The following is a 27,978-nucleotide window of genomic DNA, read 5'->3' as shown; positions in this document are numbered from 1 at the left end:
ACAAAATCCAGGCAAATATCTTCTGCAAACATTGGCTGAGGTCCTCTGTCAATTCACGCTCCTTTGGATTAACCACATAGCTCTCAATTTTCATACCAATATTGATTTTTCTTCAGATAATGCTGTATTTGTGCTTTTAATAGGGTGATTAGACAGTTTGGATACAGGTCCACATTGGCTTGTCGGATTATATTTTGTGTGAGATACATATATTTAAAATTATATATATATATACACACACATATTTAATATAAGATAAAAATATTAAAGACTTAACGTGAAGCAAACTGCACAGAGAGAACAGATCAATACATCCTGCCTATGCCTTCCCAACAGCCTTTGGAAGCCACCAGATGCCACAGCAACAAATGCAAAGCTGTAGCTTGCAGTCTAGAAGTGTACAGCAAGCCCAAATGCCCCAAATAATGAGGCAGTATGTCCATATGTTGCCCAGGGTTTTTATAGCTAGCAATTGCCAGCCATTGATTTTGACAAAAGCAGTTGGTTAGGAGCTAAAGGAAAATAAAAACAGGAGGGAGAACACCTGCCTTGAAAGTCTAAGAAAAAGGAGACAGATCCAATGACGTCTGGGAGCTGGTGTGAGGCTGTGACCTCAGCATCCTCAGACCCGGGCTGTGGAGCCAGGTGTGCCTGCAGGCACAAACAGAGTGCAAACGGCTTTGGTGCTGTTCAATTACTACACTCTATAGTCCACATGTGCCCATTTTTGAACAGCCAGGAAAGTGTCAATAGCTCCCTCCAACCCAAGGATGTGACAGAAACCCAATGAAACAGCAGGTGTTCCAGTGGCATTGATGGATTCAGTCTTGACACAGTCACATGCTGGTCAGGGTCTCCTGAACTCGAACTGCTCAAAGCCAGTTCTGCCACGGAAGGTGCAAGGTTAGCCCAGCCCTGTCTAGACCATTTGGATCTGTTTCTTCTCCTCTCTCTTTTAGGAGGAAAGCAGGGAGGGCATGCCAGGAGCTGATGTGTCACTGCCTGATGGGGAGGTGGGTGTAGATCCCAAAAGCCCTCAGACATTCTTGGGCTCCCTCCCTCTCACAGGGAAGCAGGTCCTATGTAGGACCACATGGAAGGCCAAGCACTCGCTTCCATTTCAAAGACTTGAAGAGAAGTCATTTGTTTACCTACAATAAGGCTACCTTTCCCCACTTTTTGAAATAAATAATATTGACTCAGATTGGTCATGCTGGTTGTGTCCTGTGGCCCAGGACCTGGTACTGGCAGGCATGTGCACATCTGTGTATAATCTGTGATTAACAAGGATGGCAGACAGCTACTGCCTAAAAATATAGATTCCTTGGTAGATAAATTTTTCAAAACACTGGGTTCCCAGGGTAAAATAAGGGAAGCCCTGACCTCGGGCACAAGCCCTCTCTGAGATCTTGAGACACCAACTTGCTTTCTCCCTGGTGGCCACTGGATTTTTGCCCCTCAGGAGGTCAGAAATAGGACAAAGTGCATTTCCAAGAATGTGCTGCTCCCCATAGCTGATCTTCCCCAGCTCTAACCTGGAGAGAGAGAATGTCTCTCCACAACTGACCCTTTCTCCATGCCTTCCACATCCCAACCCAACTCCATGTGGGCCAGGTCTACTTTGCCTCCAGAGTTGGCAAAGTGGCAAAGTTGCTCCTGGGTGTTCTAGGAGCTCAGCTGCCTTCTGACACCCAGACTAACCGGCCCTGGCCCTGTCCATCGCCTACCCATGGGCAGCACAAAGGTGTGTGGTCAGAGTCGTGCAGCAACGCTCATCAAGCCAGGGATGATTCCCATCCAGAGGGGATGCAAAGGGAGGCGGGACAGGGTGAGGGATTGTGTGAGACCGGAGAACATCATGCAGGACAGAAAAGGCCCCGTGGTGTCCTCTGCTCTCCCTTCTCTCTCAGCTTGGGGAGGGACCTTGCCACCGACTGCATGGTCAGTAACAGAGTAGCTTCCCTGGCCAGAAAGGCTGCTTGTCACGCATCATGCATTTTCCTTCTAGTAACAAAGGTCTTTGGATATTTGGATGCTGAGCAGTAATGGGGTGTTGGAAGCCAGGGCCTTTGTGCTGGTGGGGAGGGGAAGCAAGGAGAGAGATGGGGGAGGGCCCATTCCCGAACACAGGGTAGACTGACCTCGGTTGTGTGTGTGTGTGTGTGTGTGTGGTTGTGTGTGTGTGTGGTGTGGAGGGTAAGGTAAGGGGGACAGTATCTGGTTAGTTCAGGGAGGCAGATACAGGTCGGGGAATTACCCTGGAACTGCATGTCACCTTGATACCCGGTTCTGCAGGTGCAGTGGTGTTAGCTCTTCAAGGCACCTGAACATCTTTTATCTCCCTTAGCTTGGTCCTCCTCACAGAGCCATAGAACCTCAGTGTTTTGTCCAGTCCAGGGTTGTCAGTTTCACATAGGGAACTGAAGGCACAGTGAGGTGAGTCCCAGCGGAAGCCAAAGTCTGGATCCCCCATTGGGAATTTCTTTTCACAACATCTTTGAAAGGAAGGTGGGGCAGAGGTATGGATTCCCATTTTACTCTTGGAGAAGGAAACACGTTTGTTTAGGGTGACCCAATTAGCACTGGATCCTGGATTTGATCTTGGAAAACCCCTTCCCAGCCTCCACAGTTTCTGGGAAGCCTGTGAAGTAAGAGCAACTCAACACCGGGTCAGAATCTTCCAGTCCTCGCTGCCCCAGAACTGAAACTCCCCACTCAACTTGGATGGGCTGTCCTGGCCCAGGCCATCTTGGACGGGACAGCCCCAGCTGATCCAGCAGCTGACTAAAGATGCACACTTGAGTCCAGCTGAGATCAGCCAAGCACGGCCTATATCAGCAGACACACCCAGCCAACAAACAGGCTTCTGGGCAAAAATAGATGTTTATTGTTTTATATCACCCATGCTGTGGTTCTGTGTTTTGCAGCATTATTGTGGTGACAGATAACTGATACAGAAGCCAAGAATGACCTTTGCCTTACTGCCCAGGGGTGAGTCAAATGTACTGTAAGAAGCTCAGATGGAAGCCAAGACCCTGTTTCCTACTCCCTGTCAGCCACTTATCAGCTGCAGGACTGTGAGCCTTAGTTTCCTGATCCTATAGAGTAGGGATGCTAATGTCCAGCACTCCAGGACATCAAAAGGCTTGCTGTAACACTTGGCACAGAGTAGACACTCAGGAAATGTGAACATTCTTTCTTCCTTCCTTAGAGAAAGCAGAAAGAAGGTGTGTAAGGAGAGGTTAAGAGTTCATGATTCCAAGTCTTACTTGATAGTAGATGAACTGCCCAGAGGGCTAATGGCAAATAAAAGGTTAAAGATGTTTGTCTTCTTTGTGAGGTTGTCTCATAGCCAATTCCCAGCCTCATATAAGAGGTAAGACTACGACGTGTTTTTACATACATGTCAGAGATCCTAAAAGGTTTTGGACCACTGGAGTTTCCTAACATCACTAATTTATGTCCAAATACATTGATGAGTATCAATATCATCTACGTATGATGGGTATTGTTAGCCCCTAATAAATAATGCAGAAGTGCTCTATTCTCCTTGCATTCAGTAAATACTTTCCCTGAATAGTTCAATGTGATCTTGTCAGGGCAAGGGTGGGGAGTGGGGAGAGAGACCATCCAGGGTGTGCATTTGTCAGCAGACACTTAGCCTCCAAGGACACAGGTTTGAAAAGTACACCTGCAGAAGAGGCCTTTTCACTTTTCAGCTGAAGAGCTCGCAGCTTCCCTCCTAGGAAGGCTTGTGCAAAGTGGGGAGCGTGACCCTTTCCACTAAGGAGGGCACTATCCCGGGAGGACATAGGGGCTGCAGTTCTGTTGGAAAGATTAACTAAGGCAGTCAATTGGGGTTATGTTGGAAAAATCAATTACAAAAATAGGTTCACATTTGTACCTCTGGCCTTGTTCCCTGAGAAACCTACAGGCGTTTGAGGTAAGAAGAATGGAAATAACCCCCCTTCACTTCCCTGCTCTGAACTGGTGGCCCTTCAGTACTGATAGAATGACAAGACTATGGGAGAGGTGATGGTGTCCGGTAGAGAACCCTTCCTTTGGAACTAATCTACATGATCAAGAGCCTTTAAAGTAAAAATAATAAGATTCCTTGAATTCAAACAAGGAAGAAAGAAAATAGAACTGTACACTCTGCTAATAAATATTTGATATTCAGTAAGCCATAAATGCTGGTAAATCTCAGCAATGCATGCTTCTCAGGGTCAGCAAATAATTAGGTGCCAGCACATTGCCACAGAGACCCTGGGAGCAGGGGCCTAACACACAAGACTTGGGGCTCAGGCTCTAAGCAGCTCCCCTGGCCACTCAGGGCCAGCTGGTGCCAGAAGCACTGATCACCCACCTGGGAGGAGCCAGGCCTTGATGGATGGGGAGGGTCTGTCTTAAAATCATTATTGGATTATTTTGTCCTCCCTAAATTTTGGAAACTATAAATAGTTCCCAGTTAGATGCCTTGCAGGTTTCCTTGCTTCATTGTGATTTCTGACGCATCACCAAAGGCCACTTAGGTTCAGATGACCATGGAGCCAGTACCATGAACCTGCCCTCCACCCCCAACCACCTCTAGAACTAAACTCTAACTTGGCCCTCATTTCTCCAAACGTGCCTGATCTGAGTCAGATGAGAAACTTAATGGCTTTGTTTCAAGGTTGAGAGCTGGCTTTCCTCAGAAACTTGGTCTTCATGTACCAGATGCCAATACAGACAGGCAGTGGAGCCAGTGACGTCCAGACCAACATCCATTTGGGAGGCCAAGGGCAGAGACAGGGTGGACACTGTGCAAATGGATGTGGAGCCATTCTTGGTTGTTAGGTTCCCCTCCTCCTTTCACTCCCTTCTAATTGTGGGTTTATGCGCAGGCCTTGCAAGACAGACCTCTAACCCATTTGGCAAATTATCCTGCACAAGGTACTCCAGCGTGAACCACCTATGGGCTAGTTGGAGCACTGCCGCCTGGCTTATTAGAGCAGATATTGTGGGCGGGAGAATGGCGGAGCAAGAGGAAAAAGGAGACAGGAGGGAGAAGGAACAAGAAGGCAGGAGGGGCCATGCACGATGCACATGTACACACTCCCCTCATTCTGGAGATGCTGGAGGGTGGGGGCAAAGTCCCCAAGTTCCGAGCTGCCCGGAGCCCCGGGAGGCTTGGCACTGCCCTGGAATGTCGGTGTGAGCTGTGTCTTGGGTTTCACCTCTGACACAGGACAAATCTCTGATCCTGGGGAGATTTCCTGTAGTACATTCTTCCTCTCATCTAGAAAATGTGGATGATAGGCCAGGAGAGGTGGCTCATGCCTGTAATCCCAGCACTTCGGGAGGCTGAGGCGGGTGGATCACGAGGTCAGGAGATTGAGGCTATCCTGGATAACATGGTGAAACCCTGTCTCTACTAAAAATAAAAAAAATTAGCCAAGTGTGGTGACGTGTGCCTGTAATCCCAGATACTCGGGAGGCCGAGGCAGGAGAATCACTTCAACCCGGGAGGCAGAGATTGCAGTGAGCCAAGATCACGCCATTGCGCTCCCGCCTGGGTGACAGAGCAAGGCTCTGTCTAAGGAAAAAAAAAAACAACAAAACAAAACAAAACAAAAAAAACAAAGGAAATGTGGATGATAAATGGCAAATCTCTGCTCTTTCTCCACACCGCCGCCTCTGCTTTCACTTGGATGTTGAAGCTGGTCTTGACAAGCGTTAGAGCAACTCCCCAGTGTCCACTTACTGTCGGATGGAGGCAGACCGCACAGCGACCATTCTGTGTTCCCAAGCTTCAAAGACATTCTCTGAAAAAAACAAGTTTTATTTCCTGTCTCTATTTTTACTTTCAATACAAAGTCACTGAAGGGGACTCAGGAAATGAGGGCTCTTGGATGTCTCACAACTTTCTTATATGGAGGCACGGCCCGACAAAGGCCCAGAGTGCCCCTGGTGGGCAAATCTCCCAGGGGAAGGTTCAGGCCCCTGTAGCTGCCTGCAGGTGCTGCCTGTAGGAAGCACACTGGAGCCTGTACACCGAATGAAGATGTACCTCTTACCTCTGCTTCTCTCCAGCAGAGGCTCTAAGAAACATGAGTAGCCTCAAAGAACAGGCTTCTAATAGCAGATGGTCTAGGTCAGCTGCTAAAACCACAGACTCCTAGAAAGGCAGGATTTTAGAGAGCACTTGGTCTAACCTTGTTTTTAGAAATAAGAGATCAGAACTCCCAGGTAGGGTCACCTATGCAGTGACACAGCCCTGAGAACCCATATTCCCTCCTGTCTAGTCCAGTGGGGCTTTTATTTCCCACCTTCCTATTAGAATAAATAGTTTGGGGCACTCAGCCTTTGAAATCACAATTCCCGGTCATCTCTTCTGCCTATGCAGAAGCCTGGCAAAGAGGGATCTTTAGCTCTGCTGCCAAGCTGCATTCCTGTAAGCCATCCAGGAAGTCGTGAGTTGCTAAAACAAATATTTAATTCCAGATACAAACATCTGGCTTAAAATGGCTAGGAGAGCATGGGGCAGCTTCTTCAACTTTCTGCTAAAATCATCTCGAAGTCCTGTAATGAAACACAAAACTTAGCACACCAAAAACCAGGACTGCAGTCAGTCTGTTTTGGGGAATCTGGAGATTTTTTACCTAAACACAAGGCCAAGGCCAATGGAACTGGGTTGAAATGGGACATCAGGATTGAAAAAATAACATCTGAGTCCTCCAACTGTTGAGAAATTTAAATTCAGCAACCATCCATCTACTTGGTAGGTGCTGCCTTTTGAAAGAGCCAGAGTACTCCCCACTCCCTTCCACCTGCCAATTAAGAACTGCAACTCTCAGAAAACAACTAGGCAAAAAACAAAACAAAACAGAACAAAACTGCGGGGTGGAGGAGGGACACCAAGGCTGGTACATCACTCCCTTGGAGAAGTAGTTTCCAGAGCACTCAGGGTGAGCACAGGTACAAGAGGAGCCCTCGATGTGCAGTATACCGGGGGTTGTCGTGTGTATTCCATTTGATCAGCTTCTCAGCATCCCAGGATCAGATGCAGGAGATGAGTGCACATCAGTTCAGCAGGGCCACACAACAAGGAAGCTGATTAGATGGAAGCTTGGTTAGGTGTATCAACTGGCGATTTAGTATAGGGCTTAGAGAATGAGTGCACTAACGTCCAGAAAAGAGGTCATGAGCAAAACATACACCCTTTCTATTGACCATGGCAAGCCAGAATGGGTCTCTTCTCATTTGAGAATGAATAAACAGGAAAAAGAGACAATTGAAAAAACAGTAGAAGACAAAAAGGGACCCTCATCTGAAAATCAGAGAAAATTTACCAGATAATATCTTCCAGAAACTTAAAGAACCTTTTAGAGAATCATTTGATATAACAATATGATGCAAAAAGAGATGGCTTTTATGAAACAGGAACAGAAAATTATTAAGAAGAAAACAGCAATTTGTAAGTAACCATATGTAATGAAAAAGTAGTAAGACAAAAGATGGGCTGGATGAGGTGGCTCATGCCTGTAATCCCAGCACTTTGGGAGGCCAAGGCAGGCGGATTGCTTAAGCCCAGGAATTTGTGACCAGCCTGGGCAACATGGCAAAACCCTGTCTCTACAAAAACTACAAAAATTAGCCAGGCATGGGTGGTGCGCACCTGTGGTCCCAGCTACTCAGGAGACTGAAGCAGGGAGAACAATTGAGCCCAGAGGGTTGAGACTGTGGTGAGCCACAATCATGCCACTGCACTCCAGCCTGGGTGACAGCATGAGACCTTGTCTCAAAACAAACAAACAACCCCCACCCCCCGCAAAAAAAGAGGAGTAAGATTTTTAAAATTTGCAGGAAAATGAGAAATACAGTAGTGGCACTGGAGGAAATTAAGAGCAGAACTGACACTCTGGCGGTAATGCTAGAATTTTATGCGGTTCAGGTGGTCTTTCCTGTAGAAAGGCATTCTTAGTTATTTAATGACTCAAAAATTCTAACTATAGGCTTTCTATGAAAATAACTTCTATGAAAATTTTCTATGAAAATATTTTCTATGAAAATAACTTGAAGACATACTCTAGCTTACTAAGAATTTAATCAAACTTAAAAGCTCAAGAATGTGATATTGTCTTAAAAAAGAATTGGCCAACAGCCCTATGTGGCTACGAATATCCCTGAGCTCCTTCCAAACATCCTAAAAAGTTTTATTACATGAATGAAGAGCACCTCTTTGTTAAGACTACACTAATGAATCTGCAGGAAGGAAAAAGGGTTGGTGTCTCCATTCACAACCAAATCTCAATGTTTAAAAACAAATTGTTTCGTTATTACTTTTCATCTTTATGTGAATAATATAGTTTGAACAAAAGACATTCCTTTGGAAAAGTATCTCTGTCTTGCACAGTTTACCACCAGATTTGGAAGTCCAGTCAAAGACAATTTCACATACGTCAAACATGAAAAGCAAAAAAAAAACAACATGCCTATATAAAAAAACAAAAACAAAAACAAAAAAACAAAAAAAAAAACAAAAAAAAATACTAGAAAGAAATGTTTCAAAGTGTTGAAATTTCAGATGAGGTGTGTAAGCACCACTATGATTCAATGTTATATCGGAAAAGGAGCCAATACAATAAAATAAGAAAAAATAAATAAGAAGTGAAAATTTAGAAAGAAAATTTATAAAGGAATTTAGGAAACTGATGAAATGGCAAAAGCTTACATAAGTTGAGTGCTCATTATTTGACAGGCAGAATTCTAAGTGTATAAACTCATTTAATTATTACAACCACCCTATGAGGCAGCTTATAATTAATGATACCAAGGTACAGAGGATTAAGCAAATTACTTAAAGTTACATAGTAAATAACAGGCTGGGAGTCAAATTCAGGTAGTGTGACTCCATACTTCTTTTACTTAACAGCGTCTTCAGCCAGAAACAGAATCCTCGTAATTATAAGTTAATATGAGGGCTTTTTTTTTTTTGGTTTTGTAACCTAGAAAACTCAAGATTTTGAAAGGCAAATTACTAGAACTAATAAAAAAGTTCAGTAAGGTGGCCAGTTTCAAGATGAACATAGAAAATCAATATTGATTGTGTGTACTTAAAAATCCAAGAGAATACACAATGAACCGTTAGAATTAGTATGAGAATTTAGTAAGATTCTAAGACTCAAGTCAGTAGACAAAATCAATTGTATTTCTCTATAACACATCAAACAGTAAATGAAAATGATACCATTTACAATAGGATCAAAACATCAGGATTGTACATAGAATAGATCTAGCAATAGGTATACAAGACACTGACAGGGAAAACTACAAAACTTTGTTAGAGAAATTAAAGAATACCTAAATAAATTGATTGGAAAACTCAATATTGTAAAGAGTTTTAATTCTTTCCATATTGATCTACAGGTACAATGCAATCTCTAATCAGAATCCCAGCAGATTTCTCTCCCTCTCTTCCTTCCTTCTTTCCTTCCTTTCAAGAGGAAAGGAAAGAAAGTTTGAGTTTGACAAGCTGACTCTGAAATTTAACTGGGAATGCAAAAAAATCGAAGAACAGTTAAGCTATTCTAGATGAAGAAGAACAACGTAGGACAACTTTCTGTTTCAACTACCAAGATCTTTAATGAGGCTACAATAGATGGTGTAATACTGCAACAAGGACATACAACTCCAGACCAGTGGAAAAGGACAGAAACCCAGAAATAGATCCATACACATATGGACAATGGATTCAATGACAAGGTTGGATATGCAGAACATGAGGAACATGTGTTCTCTCCTGTAATGGAGTTGGAATAACTGGATAGGCATTGTGTCACAATGTAATTCTTGACCCCTACCTCATGTCATACACAAAAAATAAGTTCTGCATGAATTACAGACCTTAGTATGGATGGCAAAACAATAAAGTTTTTAGAAAATAACATAGGGTAGGCCGAGCACGGTGGCTTATGCCTGTAATCCCAGTACTTTGGGAGGCCGAGGTGGGCAGATCACTTGAGGTCAGGAGTTCGAGACCAGCCTGGCCAACATGGTAAAACTCCGTGTCTACTAAAAATACAAAAATTAGCCAGGCGTGGTGGCAGATGCCTGTTGTCCCAGCTACTCGGGAGGCTGAGGCAGGAGAATCGCTTGAACCTGGGAGGCAGAGGTTCCAGTGAGCCGAGATTGCGCCATTGCACTTCAGCCTGGGCAACAAGAGCAAAACTCTGTCTCAAAAAAAAAAAAAAAAAAGAAAGAAAGAAAGAAAATAACATAGGGTAATTCTTCATAATCACAGGAAAGATTTCTTAGTACTCAAAAAGTACTAGCCCAAAGGAAAAATATTTATATATTGGGGCCCGTTAAAATTAAGAACTTCTCCTGTGCAACAAAGTGAGACCCTGTCTCTACAAAAAACAATTTTAAGAAGTTAGCCAGCAGTGGTGGTGCATGCCTATAGTAGTCCCAGCTACTTGGAAGGTTGAGGCAGGAGGACGGCCTGAGCCCAGGAGGTGAAAGCTGCAGTGAGCTATGATCGTACCACTATACTCCAGCCTGGGTAACAGAGCGAGACCCTGTCTCTTAAAAAAATTTAAGAACTTCTGTTTTTCAAAAGACAGGAATGAGAGTAAAAAGGAGAGCCACAGATATTTTCAACACATATGTCTGCCACAGGGCCTGAATCCAGAATATATAAAATCTTCTGGAAATCAATAAGGAAATGCCAAACATTCCGATAGAAAAACAGGCAAGAGACTTGAACAGGCACTTCACAGAAGAAATCCAAATTTTCAAAAATTACATGAAAAGATGCTCAAAATTATCAGTAATCCAGGAATTGCAAATTAGACAACGTTAAACACCTATCAAAATGGCTTAAATGTAAAAGTCAATACCAAGAGCTGGCAAGGACACAGCCCTGCGGGAGTTCTCCTAGGCTGCTGGTGGGAGGGCAAACTGGGACAACAGATTGGAAGACTGTTTGGCAGTATCTGCAATGGTTGAATATATATGTGCCCTATGACCCAGAAATTCTGCTCATGGAAAGACTCTCTTGTAGCAGACTCTGTCATGTGCTGCCACACTCTCTTGGCCTTCACCACTGCGGGGCACGACAGTCCAACTTCTAACTGCCAGTACCTTCAGCTCTTTGCCTGAGGGCTTTCTCTGGCTGCCAGAGCCTGCCCTGCCCACATGCAGTGCAGGCCAGAAGGGCTGGGGAAGGGTCCAGGAGATTTCCTCAATTAGGGAATAGTTGGAGCTGCCAGATAAATGCCCCAGCACCCTTGTTCTTCAGCTGGAACAACTCTAAGGCATGTTTTCTCTGGAGTTTCACAGAGTTACTCAGCAGGATTAAGCTCCATTTGCCCACTCTAGTAATGTGCTTCATGAAGTGACTCTTATTGGGCTTCTTCCCTTCCCTGTCTTGCTTCTCCACTCTTTTACTAGTGTTTTCTGGAATCACCTTTCAAATAAACTATCCATACTTGAATTCTTGTTTTAGGGTTTGCTTCTGAAGAAACTCAAATTAAGAAAACCCCACAGAAATGTATGGTTAAGTACATTAGGATGCATGTACATGTACAAGAATGTTCAGAGCAGCTCTGTAGTAAAACTGGAAACAATCCAAATGCTCATTGACAGGAGAATTGATTAACTGTGGCACATGAGTTTAGTGGAATATTATAGAGTTATGAAAAAGAAGGAATGACTGCTACTACATGCAGCAACACATAACAGCATGAAGATAATGTTGGAAAAAAGAAATCAGACACAAAGGAATACACATATAGTGAGTCTGTTTATATGAAGTTAAAAAAAAACAGCAACACTAAACTATAGTGGTTAGGATACTTGAGTATAAAGAACTATGAAACCAAAATGCAACAGAAAAAAACCTTCATAACAGTAACAAGTAGCTAGAAATAACTCTAACCAAAAGATCAAAAGGCCAAAACTAAAACTTATTTTTACTTGCCGAGGACATAAATAAAGATTTGGGGTCCAGGCGTGGTGGCTTATGCCATAATGCCAGGGAGGCTGAGGTGGGAGGATCACTTGAACTCAGGCATTTGAGACCAGCCTGGGCAAGAGAGTGACACCCTGTCTCTACAAAAAATACAAAAAAATTAGCCAGGTGTGGTGGGTGTGCCTGTAGTCCCAGTTATTCAGGAGGCTGAGGTAGGAGGATCACCCGAGCTAGGGAGGTCAAGGCTGCAGTGAGCTGTGATTGTGCCACTGCACTCAGGCCTGAGCAACAGAGTGAGACCCCATCTCAAAAAAAAAAAAAAAAAGATTTGAATAAATAGAACTCTGTGCCCTATGTATAATTGAGAAGATCAAAATAATATATAAATTCAAGCTGATTCTATAATTCCTATGGAAAAGTGAAAGTACAAGGAAGGCTAAGAAGATGTAGAAACAGAAGATGAGGAGAGAAAATATATCCTATCAGAGCTCAAGATATATCATAAAGCAAAAATAATTTAAATAGTATGACGTTGACACAGAATTTAATAGATCCATGGAACAGAATGGAGTGCAGAAACTGACCCAAGTACATAAGGGAATATAATATATTATAAAGAAAGTATTGCATTTCAAATAGTGAGAAGAGATGAATTGTTCAGAAACTGCTGGATTAGTTGGCTATCCATTTGAGATTTAAAAAAAATAGATTCCAATTTCACATAATTTATAAAAAGCAACTTCAGAAAAATTAAAGAATAAAGATTCAAATGTTTAAAAATGACCCAAGGCCAAGCATGGTGGCTCACGCCTATAACCCCAGCACACAGGCTGAGGTGGGGGGATTGCTTGAGCTCAGGAGTTTGAGACTAGCCTGGGTAACATAGCAAGACTCCATCTGTATGAAAAAAAATAACAAAATTAGCTGGATGGGGTGGCAGGCACCTGTAGTCCTAGCTGCTTGGGAAGCTTTTGTAGGAGGATCGCTTGAGCCCAAGAGTTCGAGGTGGCAGTGAGCTATGATTGGGCCTCTGCATCTCAGCCTAGGCAACAGAGTGAGATCCTGCCTCTAAAAAATAAATAAAATAAATAAAAATGGCCCAAGAAGCAAAACACATAAAGTAAAAGAACAGCAACAAAAATATTTATTTGGGCCGGGCATGGTGGCTCACGCCTATAATCCCAGCACTTTGGGAGGCTGAGGCGGGTGGATCATCTGAGGTCAGAAATTTGAGACCAGCCTGACCAACATAGAGAAACTCCATCTCTACTAAAAATACAAAAATTAGGCAGGCATGGTGGAGAGCACCTGTAATCCCAGCTACTCAGGAGGCTGAGGCAGGAGAATTGCTTGAACCCAGAGGCAGAGGTTGCAGTGAGCCAAGATTGCACCACCAATGGACTCAGCCTGGGCGACAAGAGTGAAACTCTGTCTCATAAAAAATAAATAATAAAAAAAGATGAATTTGATACATCAAAGTTAAAAGAAGCCTTATTAAGTTTCAAAATAATACCACGGAATAAAATGTTTTCAATATATTATAGTCTATCCCTCCCTTTAGATCTATTAATGTTTGCTTTATATACCTGGGAGCTCTAGTGTTGGGTGCATAGATATTTATAATTGTTATATCCCCTTGCTGTATTGACCCTTTTCTCATTACATAGTGACCCTCCTCATCTTTGTTCACAGTCTTTGATTTGTAGTCTATTTTATCTGATATAAGTATAGTTACTCCCGCTCTTCTTTGGTTTCCAATTGCATGAAATAATTTTTCTACTCCTTCACTTTCAGTCGATGTGTGTCTTTATGGGTGAAGTGGGTTTCCTGAAGGCAACATATAGATGGGTCTTGTTTCTTTAACCATTCAATCACTTTATGCCTTTTAACTGGAGAACTGAGACCACATTTGTAATTTGTAAAGCAAAAATTTGCATCCAGAATATATAAAAAACAATGCCAAACAAGGATATGAACAGGACATTCTCAGAAAAGGAAATATATATGACCAGCAAGTATATGACTATATCAAGGTTCATTAGAAATCATAAAAATATAACAAAATAAAGCAACCACAAAATGTTATTTTTAAATCCAGCAACTATGCGAAAAAAAGTAAAATGGCTAATATATTAACTTCTGGCAAGTGTCAGGGAAATAGGAGCTCTCTCCTCCACTGCTGATGGGGAGCCAGTTTCGAAGACAGTGTGGTAGTGTCTATCAAAATTACAGTATGTGCATCTCTATGACCTCTCACTTTGCTTCTCAGTGTCCACCCTAGGAAACATTCCCATGGGTACACAGGGAGGTGTGTACAAGGAAGTTCACTCATCACTGCTTAGGAAATAATGCAAACAACCAAAAATGGTAAACAGCCTAATTTCCCACCAAACAGAAATGGCTAAATAAAATAGTCATGCCATGGGACACTATGCAATAAATGTGGGTTGCAAGAACCTCATTTATATATAGAAGCTGGGTAGGCATACTATCGAAGGAAAGAAGGAGTTTTGGAATGATGCATGCAGTGTGATGCCACTTATGTGAACACAATACGCAAACCTATGATATCTATCTATCTATCTATCTATCTATCTATCTATCTATCTATCTATCTGTCTTTCTACCTATCTATTTATACAATTTATATGAGTACATATGTAGGTAAATAAATGCACTGGAAGTGCCTGGATTGGCAGACCCACTGTTTGTAGCCAGAAGAGTGGTTACTGCTGGGAAGTAATGAAGAAGACTGGTATTAAAGGAGATAAGTAAAGAGGACTTTATTCTGATCATTAATGTTTTGATTTTTATAAGTAGAATGTTTTAATGCATTGCTTAAATAATTAAAAATAATTTTAATAAAAGCAAAATATTAATGTGGTTCTCTTTGAGTGGCAGAACTTTTATTATTATACTTTAAATTCTAGGGTACATGTGCACAACGTGCAGGTTTGTTGCATACGTATACATGTGCCATGTTGGTTTGCTGCACCCATCAACTCGTCTTTTACATTAGGTATTTCTTCTAATGCTATCCCTCCCCCAGCCCCCTACCCCACAACAGGCCCCAGTGTGTGATGTTCCCCGCCCTGTGTCCATGTGTTCTCATTGTTCAACTCCCACCTATGAGTGAGAACATGCAGCATTTGCTTTTCTGTCCTTGTGATAGTTGGCTGAGAATGATGGTTTTCAGCTTCATCCATGTCACTGCAAAGGATATGAACTCATCCTTTTTTATGGCTGCATAGTATTCCATGGTGTATATGTGTCACATTTTCTTAATCCAGTCTATCACTGATGGACATTTGGGTTGGTTCCAAGTCTTTGCTATTGTGAATAGTGGAGTGGCAGAACTTTTGATAAAAAATGTTTTTAAGAAATGAAGTTTTAAGCTGCTGGAGTACAGTGGCTATTCACAGGCAGTATCCCGCTACTGAACAAACACAACTGACCTTTGGATGCAGGGAGAAAGGGAAGCCTGCAGTGAGGACTGGTCCTCCGGAGGGGACTAGGGAAGCAGAGGGGAGGGACGTCTTAGGGAAAAGGAAGTAGGGGCAGGGGAGGGAGTTCAGGGATTTGAACATCACTTTAACATCTTCTAGAACCTGGGGTAAGGGCAGGATAGAGTAAAATCTGCCTTGAGAACTTGCACATAGAGTAGGGAAGGTGGTTTCTCTTCAGTTTCAGCAGACTTGTGGCCAGGCACTGAGCTGGAGTTTGGAAACCTGGTTCCCCCTCAGAGCTCTGACATCCAGTTCTTCCAGTTGAAAGTTTATTTGACCTCATTCCCATTAGGATGGCTGCTGTCAAAACAAAATGAAAACAAAAAATAACAAATGTTGGTGAGGATGTGGAAAAATTGGAACCTTGTGTGCTGTTGGTGGGACTGTAAGATGATGTATGGAAATAGTATGGCAGTTCCTCGGAAATTTAAAGTGTGAATTACCACATGACCCAGAAATACCACTTCTGAGTATACACTCCAAAAGAACTGAAAGCAACATGGCAGGAGTTGTTTTTTCCCTCACCAACCTGGTGATACCCCACTCCCAGGAAGTCACCGTATTGATGGTGAACTTAGTGAGGACATTGATGGGCGTGGGGCACTACAGTCCAGAACTCAGGCTCAAGCAATCCTCCCACCTCAGCTTCCCCAGTAGCTGGGACTGCAGGTACATGCCACTGCACCTGGCTTTTTGTTTTTCTATTTTTAATTTTTTAAAAAATTGAGCAAGCAATATAATATAAATAATAAACAATCTTTCTTTGAAATTGTGGTAAAATATACACAACAAAATTTACCATCTTAACTACTTTTAAGGTTATAGCTCCATAGTGTTAAGTAGATTCACATTCTTGTACAATCTCCAGAACTTTTATATCTTGCAGAACTAAAACTCCATACTCATTAAACAAGTTTCCATTTCCCTCTCTCAGGCACCTGGCAAGCACCATTGTATTTTCCGTTTCTATGAGTTTGACTATTCTAGATACTTCATATAAGTGAAATCATATAGTATTTGTCTTTTGGTGATTGGCTTATTTCACTTAGCTTAATATCCTCAAGACTCATTCAGACCGTAGTATATGTCAGATTTTCCTTCCTTTTTAAGGCTAAATAATATTCCACTGTATGAAAACTCCATATTTTGTTTATCCATTCACCTGTTAATGAACTGTTGGGTTGCTTCCACCTTTTGGCTGTTGTGAATAACACTGCAGTGAACACGGGTGTACAAATATCTCTTTCAGACCCTGCTTTCAGTTCTTTTGGAGTGTATACTCAGAAGTGGTATTTCTGGGTCATGTGATAACTCACACTTTAAATGTCTGAGGAACTGCCATACTATTTCCATAGTGGCTACACCATCTTACAGTCCCACCAACAGCACACAAGGTTCCAATTTCTCCACATCCTTGCCAACATTTGTTATTTTTTGTTTTCATTTTGCTTTACAGCAGCCATCCTAATGGGAATGAGGTCAAATAAACTTTCAGTTGGAAGAACTGGATGTCAGAGCTCTGAGAGGGAACTGGGTTTCCAAACTCCAGCTCAGTGCCTGGCCACACGTCTGCTGAAACTGAAGAGAAACCACCTTCCTTACTCTACGTGCAAGTTCTCAGGGCAGATTTTACTCTATCCTGTCCTTACCCCAGGTTCTAGAAGATGTTAAAGTGATGTTCAAATCCCTGAACTCCCTCCCCTGCCCCTACTTCCTTTTCCCTAAGACATCCCTCCCCTCTGTTTCCCTAGACCCCTCCGGAGGACCAGTCCTCACTGCAGGCTTCCCTTTCTCCCTGCATCCAAAGGGCAGGACAAGGGTGCAGCTGTAACCAGACCCCATCAGAGCTTCCCGAGATGCTCCTGTGGATCAGAACTAATGGCATTAGGCAATCACTCAGGGAATAGAGCTGCAATTACCCTTGGATGCTTTCTCCAGGATGACCACATGCAGATCACCAAGAAGGAGACAGTAATGAATCACCAAGTGAATTAACGGGAAGCCACTCTAATTAGTGTTATAATTTTTCATGAAAACACTAATGAATATGAAATAATGTGGCCATGAAACCACTAGGACAATTAATGCTTGAAAGTAATTTGGGGTCAGGAAAGGATACTAGAGACTGTTTAAATAAACTTGCATGTTGAGAATTCGGTAGCCCATGGCTTCAAAATATTATCAAATAAAGTTGTTACTTCAGAAAAAGCAACATCTGGATGTCTACAGGTTTTCTTTCTTTTCTCTTTTCTTGTTAAGGATCCTAATTTGGCAATAAAGATGATGGTGTGAACCAAAACAGGAGCTCTCCAGGGAGCCAAGTCAGAACCTAAGTGAATGGATTTGGGGAACAAGATAAAGAAGCAGGGCCCAGACATATCAAAAACAGAAAAGAGGTTAAAGAGGAAGCCATTCTCCTTAGCATTTTAAATCTCATGACCACCTGCGTGTCTATAAAAATAACTTTCCGATAAGGCCCCCCAAACCTGTGATCATTATAGAGACAGATGATGTGAGTTTTGTTGGCTCAGTTGCCATTTTTATATGTGAACTTCCATCAAATGCAGAATGTCTGCTCAATACATACCACACTTGCAAAATGGACTGTATTCCAATCTAAGCCTGTAGGGATTCAGTCAGAACCTACTGTGTGCACAGTTAACTTCTGGGTTCTAAGCATGAGCTTAGCAAAATGTCCATAACTGTTAAGGGAGTCTTAAAAGGACACTGGGGGTGAGGAGTAAATAGTCCGGCTGCATGGTTAGCCAGTTTGCAAAGAGCATGCCCAGTGATGAGTGTAGAGTCTGGCAATCTCATCCTAAATCTCATCTGAGAAAATGACAAAAAATTTATGTTGAAGTACAGATGTGCCCATGTGTAATAGGATGTTAGCTGTAAAACTGAGGAGATAGGAGGCAATGTACCAGGTGCCATATACCCTTATGGCGTCTCATTTAATCTGTACACCAACTAGATAACGTCAGGACCTACCTTGTCCTCCTCCTACAGAGGAGGGAACTGAGGCTCTTCAAGAGTAGTCCCCTGCCTGACATCACAGAGCTAGTAAATGGTGGCTCAGATACAAACTGGATCTGTTTGGCTTATGCTGTCATTGACAATGCCAAGCAATATTCTTAATATATAAAAGCTATGGGAACATTGGTGACTCAGGCCAAATTTCCTGCTGATATATGGAGAAGTTACAAAAAATTAATCAATCAATCAATAATGGCAGCTATTTTAGCAAGTATTTACTATTTACCAGTTATTCTAAGCATCTGTATGCATTAACTTACTTAAGGCTCACAATAACCTTGCAATGTACCTATTGTTATTTAGAGGCAAAGCCATAAAGAAGAAACCTTAAAGACCTTGGCAGACCTTGAAGGTTATAATGAATTCAAAAATGTTCAAAGGCTAATTAACAATGCAACAAAAAGCAGTTCTTTGGAACAGTTTTTTTAAAAACATTAAAGCAGCATTTATGGAATGCCAATTCTTCAATTACAGCTCGAACACCATAGATTCCCTCACCATAGAATTTAATGGAATGGCTGTCTCAAGGAGAGGCAGGATAAAAGATGAGGAGGGCTTGTTCTTCTGTCCTCAGTAGCAGGGTGGGTGGAGTTGAAAAATAAGGGTTTGTTCCTATGTCTTGTTTCCAAAGATGCACACGGGAATACATCTTCTGACAATTTACCCTATTTGCTTTCAAACCCAGGTTGGAATTCTACCCCTTTGGCTATGCAGATGAAACTCTGGTATGACCCAAAGAAAGCTAGCCGCTGTGAGCTGGACTGCGAGTCTGTAAATCAGAGTCCTATGACTCCGGCTAATGCATGAAAGAAGTTATGAATTTAGTTCACAATGCTCAGAATCTGAATAAACCAGCCTGCCAAACCATAGGCATAAAAACACAAGAACTTTCTGGGATTACAGGGTAAACACATTCAATAACTAGGGACGGCTTGTTATGAATTACAGGAGACTACAACTGCCTACTAAGGGTGCCATTTCTTCACATTCAGGGGAACTGTGAGCACTGGGTATTGATTCGTAGGATGCCATTTCATGTGAATGCAGAACAAATCTAGCTAAACAAAGTTATCTGCCTGATGGAACTCAAAAATATTTCTCAATTTAATTTTAAACAGACTTTGACGTGAAGGAAATTTAATTATGTGAGTAATATAGAACACAATGAAATGTCCATCAAAATTGCTTCCAAAGGCTTAAAATGTTTTCCTTTTCAGACAACATAGTCAGAGCAGCTAAGATATCTACGTGAGTACAGTGTCTTAAAAATTGGGTCTTGGAAATCAATGTGATCACCTCTCTGAATTAAGTATGTGCATATGACAGCAACTGAGATCCATATAACTCAGCTCAAGTAGCCCTCTGTGCACCAGATCATTAGGGGACAGGCAGGGAAGAAGAAGGATGCAATAAACACATGATCTGGGGTGTACTCACTAATGGACGGCATCCCTTAACACCCACATTAAGAATCAAGACAAAATTGTCAAGTATTTTTAAACTCTGCTTATGATTTTTAAAAAAGTATGCTCCAGATGTAGAACCTAAGGTTAAAAAAACTTAGACATTGTTAAAGTTATAAATGTGCAAACCTTTTGATCTTTTTGATATCCCTTCCAACTTGCTTCTTTATTCATTGGTAAACCCTAAGCAGTGTTTGCTTTGTTTAGATTTTCTTAACACAAAATAACTGAGATCTGAATTGGATGCCTTAATTTCTGTAGGCAACAGGCTTGGACCTTTGCTCCCCTGGAATTTGGTAATTATTGTAGTAGAACAAAATTTAAAAGTTTAAAGTGAAACCCTATTTTACAATACAGGTTGAGGCCAGGCATGGTGGCGCACGCCTGTAATCCCAGCACTTTGGGAGGCCAAGGTGAGCGGATCACCTGAGGTCAGGAGTTCGAGACCAGCCTGGCCAACATGGCAAAACCCCATCTCTACTAAAAATATGAAAATTAGCTGGGCATAGTGGTGCGCACCTGTAATCCCACCTACTTGGGAGGCTGAGGCAGGAGAATAGCTTGAACCCAGTAGGTGGAGGTTGCAGTGAGCCAAGATTGTACTACTGCACTCCAGCCTGTGTTACAGAGTGAGACTCTGTCTCTAAAATAAAATAAAATAAAATACAGGTTGAGCTACAAGCAAGGCTTGAGGGGATCTCCCATTGGGACACTAGAGCAGTGGGATTCTGGGGATCATTTATCCTTGCATATTTACTAAGTGCAAACTATGTGTTAGGCATTGTGGTGGGGCTAAAGGGAAGATGCAGAACAAAGCTCAGGGTCCCTGCTTGCTATGATCTAGTCGAGAAGATCAAGCATGTCACAAACAGTCTCAGTACAAAGAGGCGTGGTTCCTGTCCAGGTGGGCATAGGTTTGTTACTTATGAATGTGAAATACCCCCACACTTATCTTCTGTCTGTTGCCAAAATTAGCCCTATACTACTGGACATCCTTGATGTCTGTGTATCACCATAGCAGTGGCATCTTCCAATAATAAATGAGCTAAAATACATGGCATGAGGTAGAATGCAAACAAAACAAAACAAACAAACAAAAACACCAACACCCCCCGCCCCAATTCCTCATGCTTGCCTTTTCTGTGCCCATGCTTCCTGCCATGTAACTTTGCAGAGCCTTTCCACCCTGTCTCTGGGCTCAGGCAGGTGACTTGCTTTCACCAATGGAACCAACTTGCTTTCACCTCTTGCTTTCCAGGGGTGGAATACTTAGATTCATGAGTTGGTGTAGCTTATCCACTTAGAAAAGTCCACCTGTCTCTGCTGTGAATTTTCCACCCTTTACCCTCCAATCCAATCACCTATTTACTCCACATCCTGCCCTTTTAATGGACTTTCCAGAATCTGCCTATGCAAGCCTGAATCTAACGCTCTGGATGGAGAACTGGTTAGGGAGGAGCGGGGCTAGCGATATGGACTCCTTCTGGTCCCAGATGCTTCCTTTAGGAAGAGGGCAGAAAAGGAGGGTAAAGAAGTGTATAGCCTTTGGTGACACCCATGTCTAGGCTATGGTGCTGTAGCCAGAGAACAGGGTGGCCTCTGACTCCCCCATTGGGAGTCTAAGGCCCTTCAGGGAGGCCTCAGAGCTGCTTCCTGCCCAGCGCAACCCTGCCTGTCTCTGCCTCAGTGTCAGAGGAAACTTGGTTTGGTTATGCAAGGCACAAAAATGACAGTCACACAGGTCAATTGCTTACCTAGTTATCATGCAGCACAGCAATGCATTCAATTCAAGGCAACAGAAAATAAAAATCTGGAATGCTTTCATTTAACACTAAATTCTGTTCATAAATGGTTAGTCTTCATAATTTGTTACTCGTAATGTGAACGTCAAAACATAACTGTAAAAAAGATGAAATATCACAAGCTAATATATAATTTCCACGTAAGATGTATAGCAAATAAATGATCTTAGTTTTAGTTTCCAACTGAAGTTGACATAGTAATAAACTCTGTTCTCACTCAATTCCATATGGATATGTAAAGGTAAGTGAGGATATATCCATTCAAATCTTAAATATACAGTAAAGTCAAAAAGGGACAGGGGCTAGTTCATATATTTTCACTCCCAACTACTTAGTTCAGTACAGTGTAGGCAGCAATGGATTCATCAAAGGAAAAGAATAAAATATAAAATTAAAATAAAATAAAAACATAAAAATATTAACGTCTGTTTTTTTCTTCACAGGTAACTTTACGTTATTAACAACCTAAGCACTTGCAGTATCTCAAGTAATGGCAGTTTAGATGCAAGTTTATTTTACTGATAATTAAAATGACTTAAAATAGGAAAGCAGTCCCTCTGATTTGCTGATATAATTGCTGGCACAATTGCCCTGAGGTGGGTAAAATTTTCCACTTTGTATGAAGCAGAACAACCTTTGCTATTAACGAAGACATCACAAGCCCTGTTTCTCTATATTAAGCTTATGTCTCATTTCAGATTAACATAGAAATCCATTTTAAATTATGTAGCCAATATTTCCAACAATGACCAAAGCATTTATAGAAAAGAATACCCCTTTTTCAGGTTGGGTGCAGTGGCTCATGCCTGTAATCCCAATACTTTAGGAAGCCAAGGCAGGTGGATCACTTAAGGTCAGGAGTTTGAGACCAGCCTGGCCAGCATGGTGAAACCCCATCTCTACTAAAATTACACAAATTAGCCAGGCATAGTGACAGGTGCCTGTAATCCCAGCTACTCAGGAGGCTGAGGCAGGATAATCAATTGAACCCTGGAGACGGATGTTGCAGTTAGCCGAGATCGCACCACTGCACTCCAGCCTGGGTGACAAAGTAAGGCTCCAGATCAAAAAAATAAAATAAGAAAAGAATACCCCCTTTTGAGAGAAGAAGCTAGAAAAGAATGATAGATGTAAGTAAACATACCCAACCTATTCTCTCATTGAGAATAGGGGCTTCTGTAAAGATCGACAGGAGGCCACCAAATGACTTACTCGAAAAAGAATACCTGGTGTGGGTTCAGCCATGGACCAGCAGTCATGGGGAACTCAAAGATATGCTACCTCCCCTCCAGAGCCATGGGGAAGAAAGGGAGACACAGAAAAGACCTAGAGAGCAGTGTAAGACCAGAGCCAACAAGGCTGTTCTGCCATTTGCAATGATTGCAAATCGAGTTCAGAAAGAAACAGAAAGGAATGAGCCAAAGTTAGCTGGGAAGATTTCAGAGGCAGATCGGAGGTGGCTAGGAATGATAGGACCTGGAGAAGGACTGATGAGATAAGGAATTCCAGGCAGAAGGAACAGAATGTGCAAAGACATGGACAGGACAGTGAGGACAATGTCTGAGCAGGAAAACGAGGAGAACTGACTGACTGGGGAGGGTTACTTTGGGGGAACTAGAGCCAACTGGCAAAATGGGTCCTTAGTCTAGAGTCTAGTGATGATCATTTCACATCTCTTGCTCCATTGGCGATAATCTGAAGATTTGGATAAGACTCAATCCTACTTTGAGATTCCCTTAAAATTAATACATAGTTATAATATCATAATTTGGGAGGAAAATGACATTGATGAGAACTTGACATTGTGAAATCCTTCTCCTAAATGATGTGCTGGGGCTGATGATTCCTGCTCAGATGCCATCTGCAATAATATGGGGGAAATACAATGGGTAGAAACAGTGTCATATAAAAGAAAAGTATTTATTAACTTATTCACAGATATTTATTGGCTGCCTCCTGTATGCTGTATCTAACCTCCTCTTCTGGATCTTAATCTAATGGGCTGACACTGACAAGTCAGCAGGTGATACCTATCTATGTTCTAAATGCAAAGGGAGGGATGGTCCAAAGAGATCCCAATTTAGGAGGACAGAGAAAACTTCACAAAAGCAGGGACATCTATATACAGGAAGAATGGGGTCCTGAGAAGGCAGGAGAGGATTTGGTCTTCAACAGGAAGTCCACCTCTTCCTCTTCAGAAGAATGAAAGAAAGGATGAGAAGGGTTAGTCATTGAAAGTGAATACAGAATTCACTCTTGTCCCTTGAACATGAACAGAAATGAACTCTGGTGTACATTAGGAGGCAATTGCATCCAAGAAGAATTTTTCCCCTACATCTTTTAGGTTTGGGGATCTATGGCACTAATTCAGAAAAGCATAAAATTATCTTACTCCACATACTTTTCAGTATTTAGGGTCAAAACAGATAATAGAAAAGGTCTTGTTTATGTGGCAGTTCTGTAAAATATCTTTTCAAAAGCATATTGAGTTCACTACAAAGGAAATGCATTCAGTACGAGTCCTTGTAGAGTGTAATGCCTCATTTTAGTAAGATGCAGTGATGCATATAAAGTAGGCCAAAAAGGCTACACTTACTGTTGCCAAATCCATGTTTTACTGGAAAAGGTTTTGACAGTGGAACCCAACAACTCCTGAGAAAGGCACGTCCACAGATTCGAAGACTACACAGCTGGAAGAAACTTCTTTAGTCAAAGCTTACAAAATACATTTAACACCCATTTTTATATCTGATTCAGATATGTTCCTGCTCATTTTTAGAACAAAATTTTGGGCATTTAGACACACAGAAACAATTTTCTTTCAACATCAAATTTGAATGCTCTACCAGGTTTGTTTTGTTTTGGGCTGGATTTTCCCTCCTTTTACACAAGAGCCACCTGGAACTTGAAGATAAATTGTCACAGGGGAAAAAAAAATCTCATTTATCATACCCTTAACTTTTAAAGGAGACACACTTGTCTATTCCAATGCTCTACCTCCCTCAGAACCACCTTAGCAATAAATTAGGTCTGAACTAAAGTTATTTGAAATAAAGCAAGAGTTTTACATTTTAATTAGCTTTGGGAAGTCAAGGACCATTTTACTCGAAACCCAAAGAGATGTGAGTTGTGCTCAATCATTGACCAAAAGGACCCGCCTATCTCTTTTCTCTGGAATAAAACCAGAAATAAAGCAAAGCAACTGATTGAAAAAGGCCAGAGACAGGGGTCAGTGCCTACTGTCAGTTCTCACCCTGGCCAGTGCCATATGACTCCACTGTGTGGCCTGGAGTAAGTCACTCAACATCTCTGGCCCTTCGTAGGGGGTCAGGGACAGAAGCAGTGGCAAGGTTTTTATTAAAAAGAGCCTCATCACTAGACTCTCAAGAAATCAAATCCAGTTTCTAGATTTATCGAAGGTGGTGATGCTCCACAGTTGGTTCTCCCTGTGACATTACTGCTGCTATAATGTGAGAATATTGTTTAATATAATGAAAGTCATGCTTTCAAAAATCAGGAGCATGCATCTGGGGAAACAAAAGCATCCGTTTGTGTATACCTGGGGGGTGGGGCGTGGGGGCAGGCAGACAGTAACACTTGAAAGGAAATCCTAAATCTAAAATATCCCGTTGAGGGTGGCAATCATGCCTGCAGAAGGCAGCAACATGGAGAAAAATAGTTCAATCCCCCGCCCCCCAGCGGTGGTAATGCTCTTCCTCTTCAGAAGGAAAGTCTTTCAGCATCTTTTGTCTTCTCACCCAGATGCCGCCTCCTCTTCCCTTTATTATCGCTGATCTCACACAGAGAGTTGAAAAGCCACAAGGCTCCAGAGGAAAATATGAGGCCCTGCACTGGGGCGCTGACACATACAGAGCTGGAGTTACTGGTCAGGCTCTTGCCTGGATTTAACCGCAGTAGAGGGTCCATCTCCAACTCGCTCAACTCGCTCAAACAGCGTTCCTCCATGGCGCTGTTCGTGGTGCTGAAGCCTGAGCCGAGGCGTGGAGGCAGCAACCCACCCACAGGCGCTCTGCTACCAGGGGCTCCAGGCAGGGGTCCATGTGAAGCAAGTGTGGAAATAGCTGCCACCCACAGAGCTACAGCCAGCTCCACAGTCTGGCTCGAAGTCCAGCTCACTGGCTCACTTCTTTGCAATTGCAAAACGGCTGGTTCACTTTTTCTCTTTCCAGGGGATTTCACAAAGCCCAACTCGAGTTTGCTGATTTGGCATATCTCTTTCTCGATGTCCTCCCTGTAGATGCTAATTCTCTCCCATCCTCTCTCCTTTGTACAATATTTTATCTTTGCAGAACACCTTACAGTTGGCACAGCCCTCACTGACACAATCAACGGAGCCATTTTTCTTCCACACATAATCATTCGTTTTCCCTCCCACGGCTATTTTTTGTTTTCTTTGCTTCTCCTCCCCCAAGCACAGTCCAACTAAGCAGGATACTATTACCTCAATGTGCAGGATGGGCAAATCACCTCACCTATGACAGCAGAACTGTTGATTTCTCCTTGGCAATGAATTAGAAGAGGCAGAGGTTACAGTTTCAAAGGACCAGGAAAAAGCCCTTTAAGCTACTTCTAGGAAGATAATGCTTGCATGGGTAGTGATCTGCAGGGTGGGGAATGGGGACAAGGATATTAGGAACAAAGTGAGGGAAGGGGCTTGGACCTTGTGGAAGGTGCATGGCTTAGTGCAGTTAGAAGACTCCCGGCAGGTGGCACTCTAGTTCACCTGCTGGCGGTGGAAGCCCTGATTGTGCTCCCTGACTCCACTTGAAACCTTTCTTCCACCAAACAGCCCCCCAGCCATGTTTGGAGGTCTGTCTTCCCCTTGATCCAAGCACTTATCAGAACTATATTCCTGCTAAAAGCACCGTTTGCACAATTCTGTTTACTGTAATGCACAGTAATGAAGGGAACATAAATAGAAAATAGAGGGGCAGTGGGGGGATTTTCTGTATGTGTGTGATTGATGGTGCTCAGATCAAAACTGTTTAATCATCAAAACATGATTCAGCAGTTGGGAAATGTAAACAAGTTGTGCAATTGCTTGCTTTAGTCAAAACTCTGGAAAGGGCCCAGAGGGCTGGCGCAAGCCCCTGGGAGGGCAGTGCCAGCAGGATGCGACCCCAACCTTCCTACCAGGGCAAAGCTGCTATGCCTACAGACTGACTGGCGTGACCTTTGGCTTTTGCAGCACACAAGCAGTTGGGCCGGGGTTAATGGCACTTTGCAGGGAGCTCCAATTGAGTAAACAAAAAATGCCTTGCCCTGTTCTAATGGAGCACATTATTCTGAGGCCTAAGCCTTCATCCAGCCTCCTGCAGCTGCTCTGCAGGTCAGTGCTACCAATAAAGCAATTAGCCAATGAGAAAACTCTTCTTCCCCGAGGGGGACTCCAGGGTATTGCTGCAGTTACTGTGCTTTGCTTTGGTTTTTTAAACAAGTGATCCAAGTTGATCTGAGCCTTTTACATCAGACTCTAGGATGAAGACAGTGAAATTGTGTTTGCTGAGTGTGATATTTTAAGGGACTGATCCCTTGTTCAACACAGCCTGGAGAGCTCACTGCTTCCTGTTCAATTAACCTGAACCATAGCTGAACTCTGCCCTTTGAACTCGCTCAGCAGATAAATACATTAGCTCACCTACGAAATCATTAATATTTTTCAATCACATAAAACAAACATGAATGTACAAAAACAACCCAAGAGATAGCCAATTAGAAATAGGTCATGTACCGTGTTGAAAAAAATCACAAATGGATGTTATTTAGACAGGAAAAAAGGATCAGGGAAGAAATGAAATGGATTGTGCCGATGGTCCTGGAGGCAAATGAGACTTACATTTTCATATCTACAAGCAAGAGGGATACTTAGCAATATCTGGCAATTCCTATTCCATCTACTCTGCTCCACAACAAAAGTTCTACCCGCTGCTTCCCACATTCAGCAGAACACAAAAACTCCAAATCCTCTCTCTTTTCAAGTGACTTCAGTGTTTATGTTCATATACAGAGTCCAAAATATTGCATTTCTGGGGAGAATCCTTTTTCTGATTTGCTACAAATGAACCAAAATAATTGTGGCAACATCACTGCTTTTAAGTGAACCAATCTTAATGAAGCAAACTGGTGGCTTAATTGAAATAATTTTACAGTAGAAAATGATGTTCCTGAGACATTTTTACTCTAGGCATATAAACAGA

At 42.4% G+C, this 27,978-nt stretch overlaps 1 protein-coding gene across 2 annotated transcripts in view; it reads right to left on the bottom strand.

Moving 5' to 3' along the window:
- Window positions 1–27,978, bottom strand: part of ONECUT2 (one cut homeobox 2) — a 56,045-nt gene that overhangs the window by 18,387 nt on the left and 9,680 nt on the right. The window contains exon 2 of one of the 2 annotated variants that reach the window (XM_055368199.2): window positions 14,858–15,759. The exons of the other annotated variant lie outside the window; for it this stretch is intronic. Within the exon in view, the coding sequence (XP_055224174.1) occupies window positions 15,545–15,759 (215 nt within the window). The 3' untranslated portion in view covers window positions 14,858–15,544. Of the gene's footprint in view, window positions 1–14,857; window positions 15,760–27,978 lie in introns of those variants that run through there. 2 annotated transcript variants of the gene reach the window in all.

This window comes from Gorilla gorilla, chromosome 17 (genome assembly GCF_029281585.2).
Source record: "Gorilla gorilla gorilla isolate KB3781 chromosome 17, NHGRI_mGorGor1-v2.1_pri, whole genome shotgun sequence".
NCBI classification, from domain to species: domain Eukaryota; kingdom Metazoa; phylum Chordata; class Mammalia; order Primates; family Hominidae; genus Gorilla; species Gorilla gorilla.
Note: the sequence above shows the minus strand (reverse complement) of the source record. Positions and strands in the feature narration are given on the sequence as shown.